We start from the raw sequence: 25,004 nt of genomic DNA, 5'->3' as shown, positions 1-25,004 counted from the left end.
GAAATTTTGAGTTCTTGAAATTAACAGAAATTGATTTTACAATAACATTATTTTCGTTATTTTCTTCTGAAATTTAAATTTTTTGTAAATATTTTTCGCATCAAAAAGAAATTTTTTTCGATCGTCTGGGGGGCGGGGATCGTCCAGAGTACGTCTTTGATACAATATGCGTTAGGAGTAAGGGAGCTGAGCAGATGAAATTTTATTGACGGGGAGAGGGGTCGAAAATGACTAAAAATCTGCTGACGTAATACTTAAATGGCCCCCTTAGGCACACACAAACAACGTGACATTCTGATAGATACATTCCCAGGAGCTGACTAAAAAGACGACTAATTTTTCGTCGTCAGTTTCTTGAAACTATATGAAATTATATCATACACTGAAAAAATTAGAGTTTTCTTTCTAGAATAGAAACCAGCAAACTCGATGAAAAATGTTTCATATGGCCAGTGGAACTAAAAAAATAATAATTTTATTTTTTGAACTAGATAAGATTCTAATTTTATTTCAAGGACAACGTTTAGTTCTTCCGGGTGTTCCTCGATTTTCAGTAAGGTTAGCCCGATATTTTTAAAATCGTATTATGTGCATCTTTGAAAGTAGTTCATAGTTGAGCGTAACTAGATTCAACAGACTTTCAACACATTTAGCGTATAGACCATATTTGAATGGAGTGAATGCGGGAATTTCAGCCAATCAATAATAAATCAAATTACTCGGCAAGTACGGCAATCGGTTTAGTTCCCTCCAAGCAAAAGCCTTTGATTCCACGTCATTCTATGTAGCAGTAACTAAAATCACATCCTTTCCCTTTTCAATTTGGGAGCAAAATATTATACAGTGATCTCTCACTTATACGTTTCTCTCAGTTATAAGACGATTTTCTGCACTCCCGGTCAAAGACATAGCAAAACGATGCTATTCACGCATACGTATCTCTCGCTTATGCGTTTTTTCCTTGTTTTTCTGCACCGATTCATAAGTGAGAAATCTTTCTTCTTTTCATAATTTGGAAATTGATTGACGCTTGAGATATTTAAAAAAAAGTTACACATTTTGCATAAAATGACAGTACGAACACGAACTGGACCTTTAGGATAAAGACATCTGTATATCTCTAGCGCAACCTTTATGGGTCACTTTAACAAGCGTGATTTGAAATACAGGGTGGATACTAGCTGTCATTAATTGCACGTGAAATATACAGTAATTACACGTGATATCGTGTGAAAAACTAATATCGAAAAGTGTTTTCAGTGATTTTGATTTAACCAATAATTATGGACGCATTAACAATAATAATATGACAACCAATAATAATTTGACGACCAATATTGACGACCAATAATAATATGACGCAATAAAATTGATGACGGCACTTTCAAATCCTGCGAAATTTACTGAAAATGGACAGCCAAAAATATAACTTGACGTTTTTAAGCTGATAGCAATGCTATAACCGTGAGCGTAATTAAGACAGCTGAAGCTGTACCAACCAGTTTTTTTCCTTGTCCACTCCAAAAATTTCACTTATACAAATACAAAGGCCATAATAGGCAAAATGCCCAACGAGGAGGATGAAAAAAGATGTCCATTAAAGATATGGATGCCGAATACACATCTAAGCTATGTAAAAAATGCAGCAACCTTATTCTTCACTTAACTTACTTGTGATACTTTGTTGCCAAAATCACCACATGTTGGCAAAAAGTGTGGCAACCAAAGTTGGGAAAACAATTTTTCCAATAGATCCCGTTTGGCTAACACTTTACAAATCTGGTGATAAATTTGCCAGTATAGTGGGGCGAATTTATTATGCAATAACAAGGTTAGCATCACTCTACACGAAGAGGAAAAAGCGCCAAACGTGAAAGAAAATGGCTGAATTTGGCTTGTTATGAGGTTAAATATTTCAGTTAATTTCAAATTAGCGGCAAACTACTGCATGGGGATTTTTCTTTCGTTGTGTGCATGGCGATTAGCTTTCCGTTACAAAAATGACACTTCACAACATTTCAAAACGTTATAACTCCCTTAATATTCATCCAATCCTAAAATGGAAAACCTTTTTTATTCGTTTTTTTACAAGGAATCACATGTGTGATTATTGGGCAAACAATAGTATCCACCGTGTATATCTACCCAGTTATATACAGTCAAATCTCAATGAGTCGAATGTGCGGTGGCCGACAAAACAGTTGTTATCGTGTTAGTTCAACTCAACGGAAATTCCGATTTGAGAGTGAGAAAAGAGAAGACAAGAAAATAAGAGCTAAAAATTGCTAAATGATAAATTCTTTCAATAAATGTTACATTCTGAATTGCATAGCTGATGCTGCATTCTATCTCTAAATTCTAAATTATATTGCTAAATTCTAAATTATATTGCTAAATTCTAAATTCTATTGCTAAATTCTATAAGTTCTAAATTCTATTGCTAAATTCTATAAGTTCTAAATTCTATTGCTAAATTCTATAAGTTCTAAATTCTATTGCTAAATTCTATAAGTTCTAAATTCTATTGCTAAATTCTATAAGTTCTAAATTCTATTGCTAAATTCTAAATTATATTGCTAAATTCTATAAGTTCTAAATTCTATTGCTAAATTCCATAAGTTCTAAATTATATTGCTAAATTCTAAATTCTATAAATTCTAAATTCTATAAATTCTAAATTCTATAAGTTCTAAATTCTATAAGTTCTAAATTCCATACAGTTCATAAATTATATTGCTAAATTCTAAATTATATTGCTAAATTCTAAATTATATTGCTAAATTCTATAAGTTCTAAATTCTATTGCTAAATTCTATAAGTTCTAAATTCTATTGCTAAATTCTATAAGTTCTAAATTCTATTGCTAAATTCTATAAGTTCTAAATTCTATTGCTAAATTCTATAAGTTCTAAATTCTATTGCTAAATTCTATAAGTTCTAAATTCTATTGCTAAATTCCATAAGTTCTAAATTCTATTGCTAAATTCCATAAGTTCTAAATTATATTGCTAAATTCTAAATTCTATAAATTCTAAATTCTATAAGTTCTAAATTCTATTGCTAAATTTCATACAGTTCATAAATTATATTGCTAAATTCTAAATTATATTGCTAAATTCTAAATTATATTGCTAAATTCCAAATTCTATTGCTAAATTCTAAATTCTAAATTCTATTGCTAAATTCTATAAATTCTAAATTCTATTGCTAAATTCTATAAATTCTAAATTCTATTGCTAAATTCTATAAATTCTAATTATTCTATAAATTCTAAATTATATTGCTAAATTCTATAAATTCTAAATTATATTGCTAAATTCTATAAATTCTAAATTATATTGCTAAATTCTATAAATTCTAATTATTCTATAAATTCTAAATTATATTGCTAAATTCTATAAATTCTAAATTATATTGCTAAATTCTATAAATTCTAAATTATATTGCTAAATTCTAAATTATATTGCTAAATTCTAAATTATATTGCTAAATTCTAAATTATATTGCTAAATTCTAAATTATATTGCTAAATTCTATAAATTCTAAATTCTATTGCTAAATTCTATAAATTCTAAATTATATTGCTAAATTCTATTGCTAAATTATATAAATTCTAAATTCTATTGCTAAATTATATAAATTCTAAATTCTATTGCTAAATTATATAAATTCTAAATTCTATTGCTAAATTATAAATTCTATAAATTCTAAATTCTATTGCTAAATTATAAATTCTATAAATTCTAAATTCTATTGCTAAATTCTAAATTCTATTGCTAAATTCTAAATTATATTGCTAAATTCTAAATTATATTGCTAAATTCTAAATTCTATTGCTAAATTCTAAATTCTATTGCTAAATTCTAAATTCTATTGCTAAATTCTAAATTCTATTGCTAAATTCCAAATTCTAAATTCTATTGCTAAATTCCAAATTCTAAATTCTATTGCTAAATTCCAAATTCTAAATTCGATTGGTAAATTCTAAATTCTATTGGTAAATTCTAAATTCGATTGGTAAATTCTAAATTCTATTGGTAAATTCTAAATTCGATTGGTAAATTCTAAATTCGATTGGTAAATTCTAAATTCTATTGCTAAATTCTATAAATTTTAAATTCTATTGCTAAATTCTATAAATTCTAAATTCTATTGCTAAATTCTATAAATTTTAAATTCTATTGCTAAATTCTATAAATTCTAAATTCTATTGCTAAATTCTATAAATTCTAAATTCTATTGCTAAATTCTAAATTATATAAATTCTAAATTATATTGCTAAATTCTAAATTATATTGCTAAATTCTAAATTATATAAATTCTAAATTATATTGCTAAATTCTAAATTATATTGCTAAATTCTAAATTATATTGCTAAATTCTAAATTATATTGCTAAATTCTAAATTATATTGCTAAATTCTATATTGAATTGCTAAATGCCAATTGCTAAATGCCAATTGCAAATATGGATGACATGAACTTCTAAAACACAACAACCCAATCAAAAATGCAATTATAACAACTAAAATCTATATATAGGTGATAAATACAATACAATGTCCACACATAAAAATTATTTATGGTTTTTATATTTAAGTATGGATAGCTTCTCGATTTACCCCAACATGTTTATCGTATTAACCGTTTTAACCGTGTCAATTGTGTTACAATTTACTTCCTCCGTGGGTAATCTATTTCATTTATTAACAACCCTATTAGAGAAAAATTCCCTGCGATAGTGTTGATTGTTTCTTTGAAACAATTAAAAAAAATTAAAAATTGTTTCCTGGATACAATTAAATATCCCCCATATCAGTTATGCGCGTATATTATTTGTACAAATGCAATAATAAGAAACCTTTTTGTACGAATGATTAAAAAAAGTCACTGCGTTCTAGAATGAATTTTCTCAGTCTCCATATCCTTATTTTGCGTTCCTGAATTTAGTAATAAGTTAGCCTATCTGTTCTTGAAATTGAGTTTCAACGTTCCAGAATAAATCTACGAAAACACAATAAATGGTTCAATTTGAATTCACCTCTTCTCGAAAGCACGAGCGCTATTAGCTGTAGTTCTATCTCTAAACACCCACTCAGTGTTACTATTAGAAGTTTTAAGGTTCACTTCAGGCGGATCGATGTTTGTGTTTGTCAGCAGCACAGAAAGTGTTTTTTTAATGACTAAATACTGTTCCTTTTCCTTTTTTTTTTGTTATTTCTACCAGAAAAGTCGGGACGTAAATGCGTTTTTCATGTAAGCGTTTGGAATGGGGAAAATCTTTATATTCGACTTCGGTAATTTGAATAGAAAGGCTTTTTTCCCTCTTTTTTTTATGCTGGGTCTTTTTTTGGAAGTCGAAGCATTCACTTCTGATAATTCAGTATCATCTCTGTTCCTACCTTTGCTATTTATCATGTGATAAAGAACGAAATAACTTTGGAGCGGCTTCTCAGATATCGAATCACTGTTTTGACGGGGATCCGGAAGTGTCAGCGCAGACATTTTGCCCCTGTTACGTTTGGTTCCCGGCACATTTTTTTCCCCGAACATTTCGCTCCTGGTACGTTTCGTCCCTGGCACATTTCGCCCTTGGAAATTTCGTAACAGGCATTTCGCTCCTGGTACCCAGATATAATGATACAATACACGTTGAATTAATCATATAGTACGATTTATTATATTTATCAGCGACGCTTGGGTATTATGCATTATCAACGGTAAAATTGATAATTTTTATCTCTTATTAAATTTACCAACGACGCTTGATGCATAATCGAAGGTAAATGTAATAAATTTAGGGAAATTTATCAACTTTGCGGAAATACTTGGTAAGTACGAATACTAACCGGTACTTATGCATAATAACTACATTTATCTCATTCACCAGAACATGTATAAATATATATAATGCAAAAACAAATAATTGCGAACTAAAATAGCAAAATAACAGAGGACTATATAATAGTCACAACAAGCCAGTGACCCAACTATCAGCAGTAGGAAAAACTTCATTCTCTGAAATGTTGAATTCCTCGTACACTTTATCACATTCAGACTCTGGTGCCACAAAGTACGTGGGGTGTTTTTCCCACTGTAGAATTTTTTTATTTTGACCTCAGGGAGTTGAACCCTAACTTGAAGGATTGTGCAAGTTTTGAGTTAGGAATATGGTGAATATGAACTCTTGGGGGCTTTCATCAGTGGGCGGCACTTGAAGTTTAACTTTAATCACTCAACTTTCAAAGAGCTTTTAAGATGGCTTCAGGGAAAAGTGTGATTTATTACCTAAACTTTAGCAATGAAATTCTGGAAAAATTGTATGCGAAGATGAATATACTTCTGCATCATCTTGGCTGAAAAAAGTTGAACAAAGTGGATCTTTACAAACAAAATTAATTTCCAAACAAATTGGAAATTAAAGATTTGCTGGCATTAATGTTTTTAACGCATTTTTTAACATTTCAAAAATTCCAAAAATTAATGCTCAGGTCTGAAATGGTAAAAAAGAATGAAAAAAATTATCGGCCTAAAAATTCAACCCGCTCGCTATTTTATCCCTCGTGTACCTGATATGGTGATCATACTTTTTTTTAATCTATGAACTCGTAGAGAATCATTCCAAATAGCATGTGATTTCATTCGTTAAGAGCCTTTCTTGAGCGCTAACTTTCGTTAGCCGCAACGCCACCTACTTTGATAGCTTGTGCGTCTGCCCGAGTGTTTCGTAGTGGTAAGATGCTCGTCTCTCACCGTGATGGTTGCTGTCATGGTCCGAGGTTCAAAACCGAGAAAGTATATAGATAGGATATTTTCCTAACGAGTTGAGGCGACCACCGATAATGGGCTGCAAATGAAGACACTGTCTTCATTTCCAACCCATCTCATTAATGGCAGTAAATTGAAATATAGTGGTATGGCCAGAGTTGGTGTTTGGTGTAGTAGTAGCTCGTGTGTCTATATGAAAATATGTTGCAGTCCATTATGCTTTTCTATACGTTTTTGCTAATTAAATGTGTCCATCATGTCTCTCTCTCTGTAATTCCTCTATTGTTTCAGTGAAAATATGTTGAACATCAGTAATGTTTAAATTTAATTTTTACACTCCGTGCATGTTAATAAATGTGCCACACGTCTCTTTGCATGCTGGATCCAGTCAATGTCTCGTTCTGGATAGAACACCAAAAGCTGTATTATACATGGTCTCCTGTAGGTGCTAATGCGGTCTTTATCTCATCAACCGTCCATCGTAGACGTATAGTTTCAATTGAAAAAATGCTCAAAATGTGTTCAAGAATCACTCTGTGAAAATATAGAGTGTCATGAAATGAAAAAATCTAAATATTTATACGGTCCGTTGTCCTCTACATTCTGCAATATTCGCTGAGGTATTGTAATTCAAAATCGGTGAAAAGTTGGGAACGGACAGCATAAATGAGGGAAAGGAGCGTTGTCCGTTAGTTGTATAACTTTCCGCCGATTTTTGAGTTCAAATGTCTTTATATGTAAATATATATTTAATTTCAAAAATCGGAGGAAAGCTGGAAAGGAACAGCAAAAGCTAACGGACAACGCTTCTTCCTTTTGCTGTTCTTTACCACTTTTTCTCAGATTTGTAATTCAAATATCTCAGTGAATATCACACTTAAGATCATGCAATTTTTTCTGTTGGCCTCAGGAGAGACAGGGTTACACGTTTCTAATTGGAGAACAAGGGAACAGTATAAAAATTTGTATTTATTTATTTTGTGTTACACACTCACTTTCAATCTCAAAACTGGTACAGGGTAAGTTTTGAACGCCTATTGAACATTTTTCAAATTGTAATCATGCCTCTACGACGGACGGCTGATGATATAAAGGCCGCATTATCGCTTACAGGATACACCGTAATACAGGGTGATTCAGAAAATGTGAGATAAACTTCAAGAGGTGATAGTACACACCAATACAAACTATTGTCATCAAGGAATGCATGGTCTAACATGAAACGCAAACGCGCAAGCGCGTTTTGAAACGGACGCTCCGCAAAAGTTAAAACGGCATTCCTGTTGAAATCTATCGGGAAAAAAAGCAACACTATCCATTTCAAATATAACTTGGGGAAGAAGAAGAAATCGTTCTGGCAGTCCTTGCATCAGGCCGGGAAGCAATAAATTATCCTGTTTCGCACGGCTGCCGATGCAAGCGCGCAAATGTTTTCGAATTGGGCAATCGCCTGTGGGGAAAACGCTCACCGTACATTCGTGCTGCCCCTGTGGTACTTTCGTTTGCAGCTCGTAAATGAAATGCATGTCTGTTTTTTCAACATTACTAAAGTGCGCCATTATCCCGTACGTTATAACTGTTAGAAGGATTGTACGCTATAATAACTTCACAGGGCTGGCGTCCACACCTTTTATTCACTGTGACGCAGATTTCCATACGGTTTCTTCTTCTCCAGGTTACATTTGCATGCATGGTGTTCTTTTTCTCCGTATAAATTTAAGTAGGAATGCCGTTTTATTGTTTGCGGAGCGCGCCGTTTTAAAACGTGCTAGCGCATTTGCGTTTCATGTTAGACCATGCATTCTCTGATGACAATTGTTTATATTTGTGTGTACTATCGCCTCTTAAAGTTTTTCCCATCTTTTCGGAATCACCCTGTATTTTAAGTTAGGTCACTTGAATTTTGGAATTAAAATTTTTAGTGATACTGAACAAAATGTTATCGAAATGAGGTTTATATTCTATTCGATTTGTTAACTAAAATTGAACAATATTCGAAGAACCGTAAACATATGCGCACGATAATTCTCGAGGTCAATGGAACTCGCAGTCACTGAATATTTGCAGCATCGTAATAATACAAAAAATAGAAGTTGATTATTTTATATTTTAGATGAAACACTGTTCACTTTTTCACATTGAAATACCTATATGAGTGAAATACTAGAATTACGTTGAGAGAGAGAGAAATTAAATATTTTTCTCCTGACAGATATAGATTCCCTTAAAATCCTTATTATATATTGATACTTTGAACTTTTCTTATATCTGTCTTCCCGATTTCGAAAATTAATCTACTTGGCAGGTGGTTGGAAATACAGTAGTTCCGGTCGCTTGATAAATGTTGATAGAATCAGTGCGAGTCAGAATAATATACACTTAGCTATTAACTCCAAAACCTTCTGATCGAATATGTGCACAAACGACGGAGCAAGACTACTGAACTTATCAGGTCACCGAGATTATCTCCAGTTCGGATGTCTAGGCTATGTCTAGGACGACGTGAATATTGGTAGCCCTTTGAGAACCTCCAAGATGGCTATTGAGCCGTTGACGATAGTAAAAGTGGCATAATGTTTATTATACTTGAGAGATGTATAGTCGAGCTGTAGCACTTATCCGTAAGAGGAATTTTGGTAGCTTGTGAATATTGGAATAGTCTATGGTCCTGTTAACGAACACGTGTCAACCAGTTCATTAAAAAAAAAATACTGATGAGTTCATGTTGAGAAGTTATGGTGTTGGAATAAAAAAATATGTAATATAAAGGAAACAAGCATGCTAGATACCCTTGTAATGTACACTGAAGTGCAAGAAAAGCTGGTAAAGACAAGCGTTTGCAAGTAAAAGAGAAGTGTAACCAATTAACGTAACTTGATGCGGTCAGCAGCTCCTATATGAGATGCCAGGCAGCTCGAAAACCTATTAGATTGGTTTCTGCTGCAAATGGCAAGGTATTGCGATTTAAGTGACTGAACGTAGCTTATTAGTCGGCAATCGTGATATAGGCCACAGCATTTTAGAGGTATAGATGAAATTTGCATTTTCATGCATGGCCATCGCAGCCGGTTAATTTAAAGAATCCGGAAAGGATTGACATCAAATCCCCAACAAAGGTGCTAACGGAAAAAGACTGAAGAAACGGGACCATCAACGGCTGATAAGAATCGTTTCATGAGAAAGACATGCAGCACTCTTTCTCAAATCACTACAAATTTCACTGTTGGGGCATCAACAAGTGTCAACATGTGAACTGTGCAAGAGTCCTTCCTTGATATGTGCTTTCGGAGCCGAAGACCCACTTGAGTACTTTTGATGACTGCAGGTCACAAAACGATGTGCCTCGCTTGGGCGCGGGGGTCTTCAACACCACCATTGAACTATTGACGACTGGAAACACTTTGCCTGGTCTGATGAGTCACGTTTTCAACTGTATCGGGCTCATGGATGTGTACGGGTATAGAGAAAACCCCCTCGCAAAACCAAGAGCCCTGCATGTCAGCACGAGACTGTTAAAGCTGGTATATAGACCGTCATGGTATAAGACATGGGTAATTATCATGATAAAGGACCCCTGATGAGGACCACAGACGACTCTGAATGGAGACTAGTACGTAAAAATCTTTCCCGATCGCTTACACCCATTCATATCCTGGGTGCATTCCGACGAGCTTGTTTAATTCCAACAAGATAATGCGATACCACGCACGACGGAAGTTGCTACCGAATGACTCCACAAACACTTTTATGACTTCAGCATTCTCCGTAGGTCACCCCTAAATCCTCAGACATAAATCTTACTTAGTACATATGGGATACCATCCAACATTTTGTACAAAATCACCTAAAACCATTATGGAATTGTGGACTGCCCTGAGAGAATCATAGTGTGAATTGCCTTCAAGATAACTTCACACATTAGTGGAGTCCTAGTTGGGTGTACCAGTTTTTTCTGGCACTTGTTTTTTTAAATAAGAACTAGAATAATCAGTATTCACACGAAAGTAACAAAGTTTCAAATAGGTTAAATAAAGTAAATACTAAATTTTCAAATGCAAATTTGTATTTGTTATGCAAATATTGTATTTCTGTTGGAAGGATTTGAGGTAAGCAATACCCTATAGCAACACAGAATCAAATCAGCTGCATATCTCAGAAAATTTAACGACAAACTGTATCCATCAACGAATATTTGTTTCGCTTAAGATGATGGCATGTTCACAAAATGCATTTATTGATTTCGAATTTTGAAAAACCACGGGACATCATTCTGATACTTGTATTAATCACCACGCAGCCCAGACATATATACAATTAAAAGCCGATGGAATTTTGTTCGAGATAATCTAAGGAGTCATTCAACTATGCTTTGAAAATCAATATTATTAGTGAAAAAATGATTCAGTTGTCCGGTCAAAAATAAGTTTTGAGGTATTGCATGACCACATAAATTTATTGTCATGACGAATGCGAGCTTAATTCGTGCCAAAGGCAATCAGTGAGAATAAGCGACACGTGTTCTGTTAATACATATATTATAATACGAAATAGATATACGTCTACTCCACGCGCGTATAGAGATACATGGAGGACTTGATGGCGAATAATAGTGTGACTTACGTTTAACTCGCAGATGGGGGTTCGTTTCAATTAGAGAATAAGCGGCACGTAAACTGTGGAGGAAAGATCAATTGCGGTTTCCGTCATTCACACAAGTGCGGGCGAGTACAGGCTTCTACTACACAGGGATTTTAGACATTTTTTCTTTCACCTGAAATGAGTAGGTGGCACAAATTCAATTCACATCTCGCATACATAGGGAAGGAATAGGCATGCGATGTGTGTGTGCGCGTTTGTTACTGAGTGGCATTATACGTGTTCATCTGAAAATCACTGACGTATTTTTATGTCTTAATGTCGCTGGCAATTCCTGCAAAAACTCTACAGTGCTCAACACATTAAATATGAGATTAGAGATATTTTCGCTTATTCTCTCTCAAGGGAAATTAATCGGCTAGATTATTTATTCTCGATTCCGATTACTATTTGTGGCATAAATATTTTGATCTAGCAAAATATAATAGCAGAGGAAAACATCAGCAAAATACTCTAACACTAAAACAAAAAATAAAAACACGAACAAAATACGTTGCTGAGGAAAACAAACAAAAAAAATCAAAACACTGGCAATGCTACGTTTAAAACGTGGAAACAAAAATAAAGTGAATTCCTTCTTCTCCGAGTGAAAATTTTTGTTGAAAATGATCATTCTCTAAATACGCAATAAATGGAAAAAAACTGATTCCAATTTGTTTTTGAAAATCAGTTCATGAACAAGCAACATCCGAGAAGAAAGTGTTCGATCAGAAGTTTCATTGGGGGAATATGAGTTTGGTCACCGTTTCAAAAAAAAAATATATTGCCTCAAAATAAGTAAATGAAATTATGTTTGCACAGTTGCAGGTTAACTATAAAAGGTAGAAAAAATGAATGCGATGGGGGTGTTTATAACCAAAACCATGGTGATCACCAAAATGATGACCAAGCCTTTGGGTAAGAGCAAAAATTTTGATGTTGTTTATCTTGATTTCCAGAAGGCATTCGATCAGATCCAACATGGTAAACTCTTGGAACGTTTACACGAGATCGGTATTAGGGACAACTTGCTGAATTGGATAGAATGGTTAAGAGATAGGTGACAGCGAGTTATGGTGAACGGCGAATTTTCTGATTGGACAGATGTGAAAAGTGAAGTCCCTCAAGGAAGCGTCCTTGGGTCCGTACTTTTTTCACTTTTTGTCGATGAACTCGATCAAGGTATCGATGGGATTGTTAGAAAATTCCCAGATTACGTGAAGCTGATGGGGGTAATCGAAAACCCAAGCGAATCTTTGCTTCAGACAAACTTTAATATGATTTCAACATGCGATTATGAATGAAAATAAGTGCATGGTCGCTCAATTGGTTTCAAACAACCCATCAATCACTTACGAGTTAAATGGCTTATTATCCCGATGCAACTAGGATCACCTATCTGGGCATTCTTACTGACGCGCAGATTAGGTTTTCTCAACAATGTTCACCGGGGGTCAAAAAAGTGAACAGAATGTCGGTTTTATTCTTAAAAATGCCTCTTCGCGTTCTCCTAAAGTGTTTTTTCCACTTTTTCGGGTCTTAGTTCGTTCTAGATTGGCGTATTTTAGAAACCATACTTGCAGAGGTTCGTTGACTTGGTCGAGGGCAGAGAAGAGCCACGCGTTCTCTTGGTGGCACACGGGTCTTGAGTTATGAAGAGAGACTTGATTTTTTCATACGTTTACGTTGGAAGAGCTTAAAAATTTCAACGGAATGGATAAAATATGGACCATGATTTATTAATAAATCTTCAATCAACTGCTTCGACAAGGAAGTACCAGAATCAATTATTAAGGGACAATTCTAGGTTGAATTGTCGTAGGCAGTTTTCCTCCAATAGGGTTGTGAATAAATGGAATGGCTTACCTCCGTGAATGAATTCTATCCCGATTGGCACGTTTAAAAAGAAATACGATAATCATATTGGAGAAGCTATTCATATACTTAGATGAGACAACCATAATTTTATGGGCAGTACATTTATATTTTTTAATAATTATACGCTTTTTTATTCCTGTTATTCCGTTGCTGTATTTTTGATATAGTTTTACATATTCGACAACCAGATTTTTCTTTTTTCAGCCACCTCGTTGAGCATTTTGTTTGTTGTGGCTTTTGTATTTGTATTTGTACTTATATAGACATTTTAGCAGACGGAGACTGTATAAAAAGTTAATTTCTTTATTTTTTATGTATACGACCGCCATATGAATTTTGGAATTTTAAGCAACTGCACGTCATTTCAAAAAAATTTGCGATTTTGTAATTGAAAATATGTTTCTAACGTCAAATGGATGCAGAGGTATCTTTCGTGCTAACAATTTGGAACATCGTGTATAGAATATATATAAATATTTAGCGTATCTTATATAGAGAAATCCAACGATTCATTAATATAAGTATGTCTCTAGGTTTGGCTTCCAGACCGACTCTAAGCAAATATGAACTTTGGGCTCTTTAATTTATCTTATGTGAATGATTTAAAATGTAGCATATTTAAATCTTATGTGAATGATTTTTAAATGTAGCATTGACGTATAATTTCATAAAACCAAACGAATAAACATAATACACTAAAAATATATAAAAATTTCATAAAAACATAATGCACTGGGAATTAATCTAATACAGTGGTACCTCAACTAACGAAGATGATTCGTTTCAGAATCACGTTCGTTGGCCTAATCGTGATTTCCCGTAAGTTTCCATAGGAAAATCGTTGGATTCGTTCGAGGTTCTGCCCAAAATTCAAGCATAAGTTTTTTAAAACACCAAAAAGGAACGCTATGAAAATGGCAATAACTGATCCGATTGAATGCTAAAATCAACAGCTTAAAAATTTTACAAATGGGAATCTACAGAAATATAAGGTTCTCTCTTAAGCTCTTTTTTCATTTCACACACTAAATACACACAATCACAACCCAGTCAAGTTCGCAGGTGACTCAATCCATTTGTGATTTGTTCAGCTGATTTCTATGATACATACAGATGGAAATGATAAACTTCTAGAATGTCCAGACTGTTGAGTTTGATGCTAAGAGTTCTTCACTGAAAGAATGTATGCTCTGAAAACAAGTTTTCTTTATCAATGCCTCTTTTTTATCAGCTGAATCTTTTATTTCGCATGAAATGGTTCAAAAAATTTCAGAAAGAGAAGTAGAGGTACATCTAAAAAAATATTCCGAGGTAGACATGAGTTAATCGGGCTCGAGAGACAGTAATTCTGATGATGATTGGTGCGAAAATTCAATTCACGACGCTGTTGTTTTGTATTAGCACATGCATCCATATGAACGAAAATGTTAGTCGTTAGCCGAATCCGTATTCGTTAGCCGAGGCAGAAAAATCACGAAAAAAATCTCTGTTAGCGTAAAAATTCGTAAGCCGAAGTATTGCTGCATTTATTTCACACCCATGCATTTTCCTAACGCACCTTAAAGGCCGTCTCATAAGTTTAGAGACTAGATTTTTAACTGCGCTTATGGATGCCTTCAAATTTTGATATCATTTTTATTGCTTGTGATCAGAATGCAAACACCTATTTTAAACTTCGAACATTGTCGAGGAACATAAGTTTCGGATTTTTTAAACTCAAAATTTTAAAAAAGTTTGTCAAAAGTTTTGAAACACTTCCGATTATATGCAAATTTTGAAGATTGCGTCCATATCTGACAGTATAAAAATGGAAAGCTATCGGATTGGTTTTCATTTAAAAAAGTATTATCGAAGTCGTCGCATATTTTGTACTATGAAATCATTCGAGTACTTCATTTTGAAATCAAAAGGAAAGGCTGTAAAAGGTATTTATATTGCTTTGAGCAGGTCAAAATGAAGTTTCTGACGTGTATTGACCCAAAGCGTATCCCAAAAGTCAAAACCTTCTTGTGGTAGTAGCACAAGTTTACGCGAAAACTAAACAGTTAGAAGATTCGCTTCAACGCAAAAAATGACCTCGCATGAAATTATGAAAGATCCTGGAGTGAAAATTTTAACAGATACAATTCATACTTAGATCAGAAGAACTTGTATTTGGTTCATAAAAGAGTGGTTAAGAAATCGCTGCTTGTCACACAAGGAAGCACCAAAGAGAGGTAGAGAAGAGAGAATGAAATAGGCACAAAAAACATGTATTTTAAGGACATAAATAGCTTGGTATCATATTTACTGGTGCAAAAAAATGATACTCACATGTTCTTGACGGATGTTTTTAGCAGACACTAAGGTGGAGCTTCATAATGGTATGGACAGCATTTGCTTCCAATGTGGTCAGGCTTTCTTAACTTTTGAAATTGATCATTAAAACTCTGATGCTTGAATGAGATCCCCGAAAACAATTTATTACTGATGGCAGAAGATTTAGGACGGCCAAAACTTGACATTTCAACATTTTATAACGTATCTATTCAAAGATCTACTTCCCGAAAAAAACTCTTTAATGGTGAAAATGTATCCGTTTTAGACTGACCATCGATGAGTCCTGACTTGAATCCTATTAGGGATGTATGGGGCATACTTATGATAAATGTGTTTGCAAATGAAATACAGTATTCGACTGTTGATGACTTGAAGAGCTCTATCGGGGAAGCATGGTGCAGTTTTGATTTTGAAACCCCATAGGAATTAATTAGATCCATGGAGGATAGTGTGGTTGAGGTTGTTAGAAAAAGATGAAAAGTTTATTAGCTATAATAAAAGCCTGTAATTTTTAGAAATCCGAATTCTCTCTAAAATTTTGGAACAGACACTCTTTGTATGTTTGATATTCTATATATATATAAATGTTCTTTGTTAAATTTCTATAAATGTAGAAACAATTCAGGTATTAACCATTAAAACGTGCCAATTTTACTCACCGTATTTTTCTGATTATTTTAAGAAAAGTGCATTATCTAAACTTTTGAGACAGATTGTATATGAAGATTTGTTATGCTGATTAAAGCTGACGTGGCAAGCAAACATGAACTTTTTAAATGAAATGAGCTGCACTTGATACAAATGATAACATGTTGAAGAAAAGTAAAGAATCAAATTTTTATTGAATTTTGTATTTAAATTTGCGACTAGCGTGACAGAAGGAAAACAAAACTGCATTAATAGCTACAAAATGCATAACACTAAGAGATTTTGAAAACAACGCAGATGTTTATGAATATAAAACAGACTCTTGTTTCATACACGTGCGTGAAATTTTAATGTCAACATTATTCAATGAATTCTGAGTACCCAATATGGATGACAATTTCCCCTTCCCGAGCCTGAAATAGGACAATTTTTAAAATTGAAAAAATGGAACTGAAAAAAATATTTGAAACTTAAAAATTTGTCACGATCTGTTTTACAAACATTTACATATTTTTTTCGTTCAAAATAATGTTTAAATGTATATCGAAATCACTCTCACAATTCGAAGATAAAATAAAATATATCACACAGCACAAATATGTTTCTGAAGTAATATTTTATTAAATTATTCCTATGAAACGCATTTCACGAAATGTCATTGCACTTGACTTTATATTGTTATTTAAAATGAAGTCAAGTATTTTTTGACTTGATGTATTGATATTCTATTTATTTTTGTTGTATTATTTTCACGTTCGAAAAAGCTGCGTTTGTATAAATTTCGGATATTTCTTTATTCCAGGGACAGCAAGCTCAATATTACGGAAATTCTGAATAGTTTTTTCGATAGGGGATATGACAAAAGAGTGAGACCAAATTATGGTGGTAAGTACATGAAATAATTGTTTTGTTTCTATATAAATTTAGGAAAACACAAAACTATTTTTTATAGAAGATAATAATATTAACCGCGAATATTTGTTAACAAATTATAATAATATGAGTAAAGTATAATAATATACGAAATCCTTAATTCGATCTGAACCCAGATTATAAAACAGAAATCGTCAATTCTTAGAAATGCCTAATCGTTTATATGATGAATTATATAAATTTATTGTTATAAATTATTTTTAATTTATTGTAGGGTATCGGGTAATAGAAGTGAATTGATATCAATATTACGTCGTTATTATTATTCGTATTTATAAACAGTTATGACATGTTGTAAACAATATTTGTTTTTATTTGTTGGGTTTCAGTTGCGCCGGTTTTTGTGAATACAAATGCCGCAACAGGCAAATTGCTCAACCTGGTGACTGAAAGAAATATGCCCATAAAAAATATGGATGTCAAATATAACCAAAATACAGCAACCCAATATAAAAGTGTATATAAAAAAAATTAATATACAGGGTGTACTGTAAGTTCTAGCACGGCCTTTATCTCATCAACCGTCAGTCGTAGAAGTAGAGTTTCAATTTAAAAATGCTAGAAAGCCGTTCAAAAATTACCTTGTTCCTGTTTCAAGAGTAAAAATACAGTGCACATTAATATAACTTCCAATTAGAAAATTGTAGCTCTGTCTCTCGTGATGCCAACAAAAAAATTCTGTGTTGCTAAATGCAATATTCACAGAGATATTCGAATTTGGAAAACGAAGGAAATTTGTGGAAAGAACGGCATTACATGCCGGTGAAACGGTTTTTCCGCATTTAACGCTGTTCTTTCCCAAATTTTCTCCGTTTTCCGACTTTTTTTTTGTAGGTATGAAGAGAGACAGGGCAACAACTTTCAAATCGGAAGTTAGAGCACAGGGTGGACCGTATAAGCATTCAGATTTTTCATTTTGTTACACACTGTATTTACACTCTTAATACTGGTACAGGGTAATTTTTGATCGCTTTTTGAGCATTTTTTAAATTCAAGCTATACCTCTACGACGGACGGTTGATGGGATGAAGCTCATGCCAGCACTTACAGGACACCCTGTATAATACACTGCCCATGAAAAAAATTATGGTTGTCTTATTCTAAATAAGGATACAGTGCATTCCACAATTGACTGTTTACAAAATGGGATAGCTGCAAAACGGTGCAGATATTAGAGTGATTCTTGCAGAGTAAAAATGTGCGAAGTCAAGAATTTCAGATACGTCGTTCATGTTGCATAGTAATGTAGTTATTAAATTATAAAATTCATTTTTTATCCGGACACTCTGTGCCCAGAAACCCAATTAGGATGTTGTTGCCCTTTTTCTCCTGATGTGTGTATGCCAACAAAAGACGTTTTACATTTCTAAGTGCAGTATTCTCTGAGAAATCTGAATTCAAAAATCGGCGAAAAGTTGGGAAAGGGGCATTGGGCTACAAAGGCAACGAATATCTCCATCTTTCTTTTGAGCTCGTGTGCTTTAAACATGAGACCATATATGAACGGTCGGACCTAATTCATACTGAATCTCACAATTGCTGATACTGCCACCAGAGATTGGAACTTATCCATGGATGAAACATCCTGAAGATCGACACATTGTCCATTAGTGGTTTTTTTTTGCTGTTCTTTCACACCTTTTCTCTGATTTTTTTCAAATCAAAATCTCTTCGAAACTTGAATTTTTTTGTTGACATCAGGAGAGAAAACTGTCTAATTGGGTTTCTAGGCACAGGGTGCCCGTACAAAAAGCTAATTTCTTATTTTAATAAATATACATACATCCCTCTTGCAACATGAATAGTGTGGCTGAAATTTTTCACACATTAAGACCTTTAAGGAAGCGAAATATCTCGTCGATGCCACTCAAAGAGTTAATCTAAGTATGGATAGCTTCTCGATTTTTTCCACTGCGTTCATCATACTCCTTTATGAATGCGTCTATAGTGTTATAATTCACGACCCCTGAAGGTAAGAGATTCCATTTTACATTTGTGACAATAAAAATAGTGATTTCTTTTATATGAATTCGGAATCGGAGTTCGCTTATCTCTGTTATTGATATAATGCACAACAACAAACAAAGAAAAAAGATTTACATTTTTGGTGCATTTTTCTGAAATAAATTACATTATGCAGGAATTAAATCACTCTTCACCTTTGTTACGTCCTTGTTTGGCAAGGAATCTATCTTGATATGTTTTGGCTTATTTTTACGGAGGGCAATATCACGCACTGTTTAAAGGACTATGCCACCATCAATTAGCCAAAGTTGTAAATAATTTCACAAACCGACGCGTAATTGAAACTCCAGGCCTATATATTACACGAACTACTTGTTTCATCTTTCTATCTATCACTGTTTCCAAGTTATGTCATGAGTTATATCCAAGTTATATCACAGTTTTCCTTTCTAAAACACTTTAGGTCCTTTCTAAAACACCCTGTACATAAAGCCATTCTTTCACTTTTCCGAGGCTTAGTTTGTCCTAGACTGGTGTATGCTGTGAGGTTTTGGAGATCATACCTACAGAGGCAGATGGACATAGACTTGGTTGAAGGGGTGCAGAAAAGAGCTACACCTGTCCTTATTGGCATTATTGGCACACGGGGCTTGAGTTAAGAACAGCGACTCCGTTTTTTGAATATGTTTATATTGGGTGTCGGGGAGATATGATCAGTGTTCAAAATTTTCAATGGAATGGACCATGAATGGGCTACCACGAAGGTAGTATATTCTGTCACAATTGGCAAATTAAAAAAAAATATATGATAAACATGTTGAGGTAAATCGAGAAGTTATCCATACTTAGAATAAGACAACCGTAAGTATTATTTATGGGCATTGTATATAATATTTTATTATGTATATATGTTGATTGTAATTCCATTTTTAATTGGGTTGATGTATTTTTGAAATGCATGACATCCATATTTGTTAAGGAAATCTTTCAGCCACCTTTAGGCATTTTGCCTGTTGTGGCTTTGTATTTGTATTTGTATAAGAAAATCAATACTGCAGAGAGATCATCATCCACCATTGCATCGTTCCATAAAAGTTGTATTCATGTGGTTATACAGGGACATTTTGTTAATGGACATTTACGCGAAAACACATGCAGGTTTCGACATAACGTTGGAACGGCAAAAAGTACAATAATAACTACAAAAAGATTTATTTGATTAGAGTTAAAGAGTTGTTGAAAATCGGCGGCCGCTGACGTCATTGCACAGTCCATAATGACGTAAAAACGATTCTTGTACGCGCTCGAAGATACCAGGTATGCTTTTGATGTCTGCTGCAACACATAAAAACGTCCGCAGCACATGTGTTTCACGACGCGGCTTACGTCAGATATGGTGTGCGAACCCACGGACGCATTCAGCGATCAACTGACATCCATCTTTCGTCTCCTCAGGACTCAGAGCCTGCATGCGTTTTTCGCGATTTTCTCCCTCTCAACGTGGTTTGCGACACCATGTCCCATCGCAATTTTTGCTCCTCTTGATACCTACTAACAACCCTCTGAGTTTGTCGGTCCATTAACGGAACACCCTGTATATAAATTACATATTTTTGTTTCTATTATTGGAATAGAGGTTTTACGGAAGGAGTATTCACACACACACACACACACACACACACACGCACACACATAAAATACCAAAAAAATGCATAATTTAAGGGCTAAAGATATGTACTTTCTATCAAAGAAAAACAGTCCAGATACTAAATAATTCTGGCCCTGTGATATTAATGTTTTCTTTACATACTGAGACGTCCTGAGAAACAAAATATTTGTTCCAGAAATAAAATGCCCACGCAGTTAGCTTTCTCGACGTCGTCACATAATCCAAAGGAACCGAAATCATTCGCTACTCATGACTGGACAGCATGTTGACAAAACGGGATGCTGTCAAAAGTGATTATTATTATTATGGATATTTCTGTACCGAATATAACTACATTATTGCCAAGTTACTTATGATTCTCGACTCTATCAATAATAACGTAGTCCGATTTTTTCGCTCAATTTTCAGACTTTAGTACTACAGAAAAATGAATTAATAATCCTCAATATTCTTCTCGATATAGTTTAGCTTCCGATAAAATACTTACATGTTTCTTTTGTCCATTATCAACACATTGACGACATCATTTCTCGTTTTTTATTTATTTTGAAAAATAAATATTAAAATCTAATTTAAATATTGAAACGATTAAATTCAAGTGACTGTTGAAACAGTATTTATTTATTCACTCTAATAAAAACATTCATCTATTGATCGGGAAGAATTTAATTTCTCATGTTTTAAACTCGGTATAAAGAATATTTAATTATTCAAAAGTATGTGTGGATGTTCGTTAAAACAAATTATTTATCCATTTGTCTGAATCACGATAAAATATTAATCGTTATATTTATATGTTGTTCTTCTCTCATTTATAATCACGCAACTATCAAGCAAACGTTAATGAAAAAATGATTTAGATTGGAATAATTAAATTTTTCTTTTGCACTTGGAATAACGGTGCATGAGTTTTTGAACAAGTATTTTCTTGAAAGCTATCTTAAATAATAATTATTTTTTTTACTTTCTGCCGATAATAAGAGATGAAAACTTTTCTAAAAATCCGCATTTATTACCATTAGTAAAAACAAACTATAATATAGGTTTTTTTAATGGTTTTTTATGCTAATTGAGATTTTTTTTATCATTAGTTAACATAATGAATACTCACATTTTTACTACTGTTATACTTTCCCGAATTTATATTTTGATCTATTGGTTAAAAAAATTCTTGATCGCTTTTTCGGTCGAAATTTTCGACCGCTCTTCCAATTTATGACCGAATTGCCACATTTTTAATATGTAATTACTGAATACCATACCTGAGGGGTTTCGAAAAATTGGAAATTAATTTAGCATATTTTGCTTTTTAATTAATGTAAATAATCAATTAATTAACTTTTCGATTAACACAAATGACTTATTTTTATTCACTTGAAGTTATTAGTGATTATGGTTACGGAAAACTTCATGTACTACGTAAAATGTTATATCATGTTCTGGAAATTATCTGATTTTCAGTACTTACGTTATACAGTGTACCCTGAAAACTATCGCGTGTAAAGAAATATACCAGTTGTCTGTAAAGAACTGGAAGTTTTCAAAGGTACACGAGAGAGAGAGAGAGAGAGAAATACTTTCTGAAATGTCAACTTTCGCAAAGCAATACGTTAATTTGACAAAAAAAATCAATATTTTTAAATAGCTGTAAAATGTAAAATTTTCAACAAAGAGAGCTAAGTTCTTAGTTCATTTCACTGCTAGTGTTGTCTGAAACACAAATAACAATTTCATGAAATTGTCTTGAATAATTAAAGTAAATTCAATTTGCATGCAATCAAGTATAGAAGAAACACGAATGTTCCAAAAACGCGTTTGAAAATTGTTTGTTGCCTTTGAAACCATTGCTCCAGATGAATTAACTGAGCTAGAACTTTGTTTTTATTTCTTGCATATAAAATAACTGAACAGTTTTGGATTTTGTCAATAAAACACTTAAATAAATTGTTTAAAAAAAATGTGATTTGAAAAAATTAATCAGTAATCTGAAATTGCTCATTAATTAAAGAGTGAATTGATAATTAATTAATTAATTAATTAATTTATTTATTTATTTATTTATTTATTTATTTATTTATTTATTTAATTTATTTAATTTACACTGCTCAAAACAATTAGGGGAGCAAGCAAAAGAGTGAACAAAACCGTGCGAGACAGCCACGTATTGGCATACAATGGATAGTACACGCGTATCAATGCGCAATACAGAAAAAAGACGTAAAAAAATTTGGAATTAAGCTTTAATTCTTTGAAAATAGGGAAAAAACATGAAAAAAATGATTTAGGGCAACAATTTGGTTACATGTAAACGATAAAAAAAAGTACAAAACCGTACATACCAGTAGTGGGAAAAGGGGGTTACTGGAACAAAGGACTTAGTACAGTCAAGGCTAGGACCGGAAATAGGCGCAAAAGGCGTTCGATGTACGCATGCGCGCCAGGAGGTCCCGGTTTTATCCCCCCCCCCATTATAAAAGAGGAATGAACCCGTGTTCCACTTTCACTCCGATTAAAAAAAAAAAAATGGAAGATGTATACCGAAATCCGAAGAGTGAGGGTAGTTATGGTGGTGTCGAACCATTATATCGAGCTCTAAAAGGGGAATTTTCTCGAACAAAAATAAGAAAGTGGTTAGAAGGGGAAAAATCTTACACACTCCATCGTGAAAGAAGAAAAAAGTTCCCCAGGAACCGTATTATAGTTGGTGCAATGAATCAACAATTCCAGGCTGATTTAGTTGACATGAGAAACCTGGTAAAATACAACGACGGTTATCAGTATATCTTAACGTGTATTGATGTGTTGTCTAAATATGCTTGGGCCATCCCGCTCAAAGACAAAACGGGGCGGAGCGTGGTGAAAGCGTTTGATCAAATATTTGTCGAAAGGCAACCACATGTTCTGCAAACGGATAAAGGCACCGAATTCAAGAATAAGGTCTTCCAAAAGTTTCTGAAGGAAAAAGGGGTCAAGTTCTTTACGACAGAGGATGACGTCACAAAGGCTGCGATAGCAGAAAGGTTCAATAAAACGCTGAAATCGAGGATGTGGCGATACTTCACAGAAAATAACACGCATAGATACATAGACGTGTTACAAGATCTGGTTTTTGGGTATAATAATAAGTTTCACAGGAGTATAATGATGAGTCCTACCGAAGTTAATAAAGAAAACGAAAAGAGGGTGTGGGACAACCTCTATGGGAAGAAAAAGGTTAAAAAAGTAAAACAAAAGTTTTTTATCGGCGACCAGGTTCGTATTTCTCGTACGAAACACCCTTTTGAAAAGGGATACGAGTCTAATTTTACACATGAAGTTTTCGTGGTGGATGAATACATACCGAGGGAGATACCCGTCTACAGACTAAAAGATTTGATGGGTGAAAAAATTAAAGGGACATTTTACGAACATGAAATGACGAAGACCACACTAGAAGACACCTTTCCTATAGAAAAAATTCTAAGAAAAAGGAAGAGGCAAGGTAAAACAGAGCTACTCGTAAAGTGGATGCATTATCCAGAAAAGTTTATATCATGGATATAAATACAGCGACTCAATCCATCTTTACTCATTTCAACAAGATGGCTTCGTTCTACTTAACGCTCCCAAGCGATTCGAGCATGAATTTCTTTCCTGATAACACCCTTTCCAACTTCGTCACAAAACTCCCCAGCGCGTTAGAGTTTGATTCGGATATGGAAGTAGCTCTATCAGAGCTGATATTTCCCCATTCTTTCCACAACATAACGGAACGGTCTAACAGCTTTGAATTTAATTCTGGAGATGGAGTGATAAAAAAAGGTGTCATCCCTTGTGGTTTCTACGAGAGTACCACAGACCTGATTAAGGTGATGACGAGAAATTTTAGAAAGGAAGATATTGATTTGATTTTCAACAAAACCACGAAAAAAGTGAAGGTGGCTACGAGGAAAGGTGCTAAGTTAATTCTACATACAGGAATAGCAGAGAATCTAGGTTTTGAACCCGGTGAGATAAAAGGAATGATGATAGAGGGGCCTTTCACGGCTGATCCGAAACTAGACTTTCATCTGTTGTACGTTTATTGTGATATAGTCGAACCGCAGATTGTCGGCAACACCTTTGCCCCGTTATTAAGAATCGTAAAAACCGAAGGACACGATGGCGACATCGTCAACGCAGCCTTCGAGAGGGGTCACTACATCCCTCTA

General features: G+C 33.6%; 1 protein-coding gene across 1 annotated transcript in view; it reads left to right on the top strand.

The window, feature by feature from the left end:
- LOC149084914 (gamma-aminobutyric acid receptor subunit beta-like) overlaps window positions 1-25,004 on the top strand; it is a 295,218-nt gene that overhangs the window by 28,692 nt on the left and 241,522 nt on the right. Inside the window, exon 2 of the mRNA XM_089232655.1 lies at window positions 17,050-17,132. Within this exon, the coding sequence (XP_089088781.1) occupies window positions 17,050-17,132 (83 nt within the window). The remainder of the gene's footprint in view (window positions 1-17,049; window positions 17,133-25,004) is intronic.

Source organism: Pholcus phalangioides, unplaced genomic scaffold (genome assembly GCF_987345545.1).
Source record: "Pholcus phalangioides strain wild (caught in Gottingen) unplaced genomic scaffold, Ppha-v1.0 ptg000007l_1, whole genome shotgun sequence".
NCBI lineage: Eukaryota > Metazoa > Arthropoda > Arachnida > Araneae > Pholcidae > Pholcus > Pholcus phalangioides.
This window is presented reverse-complemented; position numbering and strand designations above follow the sequence as displayed.